We start from the raw sequence: 6,834 nt of genomic DNA, 5'->3' as shown, positions 1-6,834 counted from the left end.
ACATACAACGCACTATTGCCACCAAACCGTTTAATTCTTTTTTTTTCAGTCCATCATCCCATGCGTGGGCAAATTTTCGTCCGTTTTAGATTTACCCCTAATTTTCCGAACTTAATTACAGCGATTGACACCGCGTAGCTAAAAAACGGTTCGTACATATATACGAGAAAAAGAAAGGCAATGGGTCTGGGTGTCGCCCGATCGCTAGCACAACCCGTCTGGAAGGCACTCACGCGTACACATGGGCCAGGCCCAATATCATAACGTACATGGCCCAAAACTAATGAGACGGTTCATGTCCTATGAAGAGCTGGCACACCTGGACGCTCAATAATCCCACCTCGCTGCATTAGAATGAGTTCGATCGGTTTAAATACATCAAGTTTCCTAGAATCAACGAGCCACATCACTAAGAATCTAAGATCTAATTGGAAAGGAATTTGAGTTGGAGGCGGCGGCGGAAAGAGACGAGGTTGGGTCAGAGGAAATTGCACGACTGGCATGACGAAGAACCGCCCATGCAAGCGAATTTGGCCAAAGAGAGAGTTGGAGACGATGGATGGGTGGCGAACCTTTCTAGCGAGCGCGCCCAGCCAGCCGCGAATCAATTTGGGGGGGTGGCGAAGCTTTCACGAATCGGGCAATTTGGGGATGATAGGTGCTGATGGGCGCACTCAGCTTCATTTTTTTGTCAATGGGGAATGGATTAGCCCTTCCCGGCCATACACAAAGGAGGACGCTAATCGACGCGTGTGTGCGCGCGCTGCCGATAGCTCACACGTGTATGCACGCGTCTGTTAATGAGACACCAGCAGCTGCGCCTCTGTGTCCATGCTTGTACGATTTCTGGGAAACTGACCGGCAGCATTGGATGATGAATAATGAACCACTATATTACTGACTTGGTGGTGCTAATGCACTGAGCGACTGATGTTGCAAGCTAGCTCAACATTGGAGAGCCTGGCAACAGTCAATGTATGTGCATTTTCATTTGGTCATCGGCCACCCAAATTTGGCAACAGTCAATGTATGGGGAAGGCCCATACAAAATAAGATATGTGGGGGAGCTACAATCCAATAATACGTGCTACTATCTTTTTCGAGAACAGATTATGGGTATCATGCACCGAAGATTGTAAAACTACCAACTGTATTTGTGGCTTTTCGTGTAAGCAATCTGAAAACAAGACCGATAATGATTGGACAAATTGTAATTTTCTTATGGCCATGCCTTAGTTGAGAACCCACAAACTGGACATATTTCGTCTCAAGCAAGGAAATATTTAACCAAGTTTTTAGAATAACTACCAAACTTTTTAAAAACTCCGGTTGACAAATAATATACAAGTAATAGATCAATTATTGCACTCGAAAAATTCAAGTAGTTCATGCACATAAATGAGCAAAAAAAAAAAGTTCACTTAGCTAACATGACAAGTTTGTTTTTTAGGAGTTCGTTTCGTTGCATGGTAGTTTCAGTTTAAAACACAAAAAATGTAATTAATTACGTGAAATTTATCTCAATTTATTGAGAATTTAGCCCGTCCAATGAAAGTTTACTTTTTTTTGGAAAAAGTTAGTCTAAAAATTAATAAACGCAACTACCCTATTTGGATACCGATAAGTTCAACCTGTTGCGCAGTGCTAGTACCTAATAATAAAGGGAGGATTGTTTCCTTGGTCCAACACTTTTCTGGACCGATTTGCCCTCCCACCAAATCACATACAACGCACTATTGCCACAAAAAACGGGTCGTTAATGCTGTTTCCTCACGAGAACTAGGGTCGATGGAAACCTAAATAACGATTCGTCCGCATATGCCGAGTCGGTTCCCTTCCCTCCTTATCCCCTCTTCTACCCAGGCGAGCGGCCCTCTCACGCCCGCGCCGGCCACAAATCCTCCAGCGGCGGCGTAGGTTTTCGCTGGCCCTCGCGCCTTCCTCCTCCTCCGACGGCGCTGACCTTCGCTGGTCCTCGCGCCATCCTCCTCCTGCGAGCTAGGCTATCTTGGTCCTCTCACCATGCACCCTCTAGCCCTCCTGCCCCCACCATGCCGCCATGGCAGACGTTTTACATGGATGCGCACCCCGCAGCACCAGCACCTGGGGAGTCGGGTCGTGGCTCACCCCCAGAATGGACGCTCCGGCCCACAAATCCACAATGCCCCATGCGTGCTTTTGTCGGCCGTATTCAGCAGTTGTGTTCGATCTGCAGGCAGCGACTCAGCCGCGAAACGTTAGTTCCTTCAGACGCGCAGATGGCGGTCAGCGACATTAGGCAACAACCGAGAACGGAGAAGCGCAACCGCCGTAGATCGACCCCATCGCACCCCTGACAACGTAGAGGGCAGGCAGAGGGCGCAACACCAGAGCTTTGGTTCTTCCAATCGAATTTTTGACAAAAGAGACCACCTGCGCGAGTGAATTGTCAAAAAAGACCACCTCCGAAAATTATTGTCAAAAAGAACCACCTGCGTCGTGGCGGCACGCGTGCCAGGCGACACGTGTCGCCTGCCGCCACAGCCGGAGGCGGCAGGGTCTGCCGCCACAGCCAACGGCGGCATGTCCACATTGTCCTGATCTATGAATAGTAGCATGTTTTGATTTTTTTTTAAGTATCTCAAAAAATTCGAAAAAAAATACCTACATGTAGATAACTCTATGCACTACAATTGTGCAAAAAATCACTGTAAAATACGTTGTATTTTGGGCTCAACAAAAAAGACAAATTCAACAAATTTTGTAGCTAATGTGCACTGTTCATCGATCAGGAAACTATTCATTGATCATTGTGGACTTGCCGCCAGGGGCAACGGCGGCAGGCCCTGCCGGAGCCGGCTGTGGCGGCAGGCGACACGTGTCGCCTGGCACGCGTGCCGCCACGATGCAGGTGGTCCTTTTTGACAATAATTTTCGGAGGTGGTCCTTTTTGACAATTCACTTGCGCAGGTGGTCTCTTTTGTCAAAAGTTCCTTCCAATCCGTCTCGAGATTCTTATTCGGACAGATCTACCGGTACACTGCATCCAGGCCAATGGACATATCAGGTGACTTTGAGCTGGTATGGATCCAGGGAGAGAAGCAGGGGAAGGACCGAAGGGGACGTGTGTGAGAGAAATCGAGAGGAAAGATGAGAGCAAAGATATAAATGTGGCTTGTGCGTTTGCTGATGCTGCCGCTTGCCGCTGATTGCTAGCACTGCGTGTGCGCGTGTGTTTGGGCTTTCAATTGCTAGCTGGGTGTGCGTTTCTTTTTTCTCGAGAATATGTCAGCGACCTGCCTACTACTACTACTGCTGATCAAGAGCTGGGCGGGAACGATGGAGATTCAACGTCTTCGTCGCCAAGGAGCAAGGCCCGGCCCAGGAGAGAAAGGAAGGGCCTAGCTCGCTACACCGGTGCGGACTGGACCACCTGAGGCCGGCCCTTTAGCTGCATCTATATAAGCTCGTCAGGAACTGTGCTTAGGCATGTTGTAAGTTAATTGATGAACACGGCAGTGCCGTGGAGACTCGCTCGGGGGTGGTTGGGAGGTTAATCGAGCGAATTCCCTAATCTGTGTGTGTGTTGCGTTGCTTGACGAGATCCGATCTAGTAGCACCTCACAAGTGGTATCAGAGACACTTCGATCCCCAATTCTGGAGATTCCCACCCACCGCCACGCTACTCGCTTCGTCGCGCGCTGCCGATCTGAAGCAATGGACTCCCTCTCCCCGGAATCCAAGGCCTTATACGAGCTCATCAAGGTGGATATGGCGGAGGATGCGGAGCAGCGCTTCGCCCACTACAAGAAGGAGATCCTGGGGAATTTCCAGCCCTTCGTCCTCGACACGCAGAAGCATCTCAAGGGCGTCGATCAAGGTCTGGCAACCCTCTCCTCCGATTTGGAGGGCGTCAAGGCCCAGATCGGGCAGGAGCTCGATGTCGTCCGTGGTTCTCTCAGCCACGAGATCGGGCAACTCACGGCGCTGGTTGCGGGCTTGCATCGGCCCGTCCAGGCAGCGCCGGCGGGAGATCCGTCGACTTCACACACCAAGGAGTCGGAGGGAAGCCCCGCGGGCCCGGATGGCCGCCGTTGGACACACACAGGCCGGGGGACGGCGTGTGACTCTCACATGCCTCCTCCGGGAGGAGGTATGAATCTCGCCCTTAGCCATCAAAATTTCGACAACCAGCATCCTGCGAGAACATACCATGGCGCTAATTCCTTTCATGGTCCCCGCGTTGATTTGCCGCAATTTGATGGTTCCAACCCAAAATTGTGGCAACGCCGCTGCGAGGATTATTTCCAGCGCTGGAACACGCCATCACAGCAGTGGATTTCGACAGCGTCAGACCAGTTCGTGGGTGCAGCAGCGACATGGCTGGAATCCTTCCTGGACCAACACCACCAACCGTCTTGGTCTGACCTTGTTGCAGCAGTGATGACACGTTTCTGCAGAAATCAACATCCGGTGCTGGTCAGGCGATTGATCCACATCTCTCAGACATCTTCAGTCGAGGACTACGTCACTCGTTTTGCTGAATTGATGGGCCAGATCACAGCGTATGAGGTAAATCCTGATCAGGTACATTACACCACCAAATTCATTGATGGCCTGCAACCTGGAGTTCGCATTCTGGTGGCAATACAACAACCTCGTGACTTAGACACTGCTTATTCCTTGGCCTTGTTATATGAGGAGCTGGGCGAGGGCGTGGTCTATTCTTGCCGAGCCGTCAGGCCCTTGATCAAGAGGTCTTACCAGCCGTCAGCCCTTGCAAACCCCATTCCTCTTCCACAACCACCTGCCAGATGGGTTTCCCCGAGAGTTGAGGAGAAACGTCAAGCAGAGTCACAGAGAACATCAGCAGAAGAAAAGTGGCAGAGTCTTCGGGCATACAGGAGAGCTAAGAACTTGTGCTTTACCTGTGGTGACAAGTATCATCGTGAGCACAAGTGCAAAAATATTGTACCCTTGCATATTGTCCAGGAGATGGTCGATTATATGCAACCTTTTGAGTCTGACGAAACTGAAGAAGAGGACCAAGGGGAGCAGCCGGTGCAACAACGCGACCCACACTTGATGTTGCTGTCAGCTGCTGCTTTGAATACAACAATTTCAGTTCCAAAAACCATGTTGCTGAAAGTACAAATTCAAAACATGGATATGCTGTTCTTGGTAGATTCTGGGAGCTCTTCATGTTTCATCGACAGCCACAAAGCGCAGCTGCTCAAAGGAGGAGCGCCATTACCTGATAATGTCAATGTCAAGGTAGCTGGTGGTGCTATCTTATCCTGTGCTGAATATTTTCCTCAGTTATCTTGGTCAGTCGAGGGAACAGAATTCTGTGATGATTTCAAGGTGCTGAAATTGGGCAGTTATGATGGCATTATTGGTTTGCATTGGTTAGGAAAATATAGCCCTATGATCACACACTGGGACCAAGGCTGGATTGCAGTGCCTAAGGATGGACAGTTAGTGGTGTTACAGGGAGAAGGGTCACAGTTTTGTATCAATGCATTGGAAGGGTTGAATCTGGTGAGTGATGCCGAAACACCAGTACCTATTCCTATTCCCCAGCCAGTGCAAGCTATCTTGGATACTTTTGCTTCTGTTTTTGCTTCTCCTACTGGATTACCACCAAGGCACCAGTATGACCACCACATACCTCTAATACCTGGTGCCTGCCCTGTATCCATGAGGCCTTATCGGGTAGTGCCAGAGCTAAAGACAGAAATAGAAAAGCAAGTCCAAGAATTGCTGGACCAGGGTGTCATTCAGCTGAGCAACAGTCCATTTGGTTCTCCAGTACTCCTAGTCAAAAAAGGGGACAAAACCTGGCGCTTAGTCGTCGATTACAGGCACTTGAATGCTCTTACAGTAAAGGGCAAATATCCCCTTCCCATCATCGATGAACTGCTCGATGAGTTGGCCGATTCCAAATGGTTTTCCAAGCTTGATTTAAAGGCAGGGTATCACCAGATACGTCTGGCCCCCGGCGAGGAAGCAAAGACAGCATTTCAAACTCATAATGGCCACTATGAATTCAGGGTGATGGCATTTGGACTGACAGGAGCCCCGGCTACATTTCAGCAGGCCATGAACGCCACCTTGGCCCCGGTTTTGCGCAAGTTTGCCTTGGTTTTCTTCGACGATATCTTAATCTACAGCCAAACGTATGACGATCATCTACAACACTTGGCAACTGTTTTGGGGATTCTGCAAAAGGATCAGTGGCAAGTCAAACTGTCCAAATGTGCTTTTGCCCAGGAGAAAATTAATTATCTAGGACATGTGATCTCAGCTGCAGGTGTTGCGACTGATGCCACCAAAATTCAGTCAGTTGAGAACTGGCCAACACCAACGAATCTGAAAGAGTTAAGAGGATTTCTCGGGCTCACTGGCTACTACAGGAAGTTCATCAGGCATTATGCCATTATTAGCCAACCATTGACTGCCCTGCTTAAGAAATGAGTGTTGTTTGTCTGGACAGATGACTCTGACACAGCCTTCCAAACCCTGAAGCAGGCTTTGACAACAGCTCCAGTGCTAGCTCTTCCTCGATTTGATGAACAGTTTGTGATAGACACTGATGCGTGTGATGTTGGTATTGGAGCAGTTTTATCACAGTGTGGACATCCCTTAGCATATGTCAGCCGTGCATTGGGTCCCAAAAATAGAGGCCTGTCAGTATATGAAAAGGAATATTTAGCTATCCTACTAGCAGTGCAACAGTGGCGTTCCTATTTGCAAATTGGAGAATTCATAATTCGAACTGATCACAAAAGCCTTGTTCATCTAACTGACCAGAGGTTGCATACAGAGTGGCAGCAGAAAACATTAACCAAGTTG

General features: G+C 49.1%; 1 protein-coding gene across 1 annotated transcript; it reads left to right on the top strand.

Moving 5' to 3' along the window:
• Nucleotides 1-3,696: 3,696 nt before the first annotated feature.
• On the top strand, nucleotides 3,697-6,456 carry LOC139839294 (uncharacterized). The gene has a single exon (XM_071829339.1). The coding sequence runs from the start codon at nucleotides 3,697-3,699 to the stop codon at nucleotides 6,454-6,456; it is 2,760 nt and encodes a 919-aa protein (XP_071685440.1).
• Nucleotides 6,457-6,834: the final 378 nt, after the last annotated feature.

The sequence above is a fragment of the Lolium perenne genome, chromosome 4 (genome assembly GCF_019359855.2).
Source record: "Lolium perenne isolate Kyuss_39 chromosome 4, Kyuss_2.0, whole genome shotgun sequence".
NCBI classification, from domain to species: Eukaryota; Viridiplantae; Streptophyta; class Magnoliopsida; order Poales; family Poaceae; genus Lolium; species Lolium perenne.
The sequence above is the reverse complement of the archived record's forward strand: the minus strand, read 5'-3'. Positions and strand labels throughout refer to the sequence as shown.

What these genes read in the sequence shown, in the direction of transcription:
- LOC139839294 (XM_071829339.1), top strand. Translation starts at nt 3,697, where the DNA reads ATGGACTCCCTCTCCCCGGAATCCAAGGCCTTATACGAGCTCATCAAG.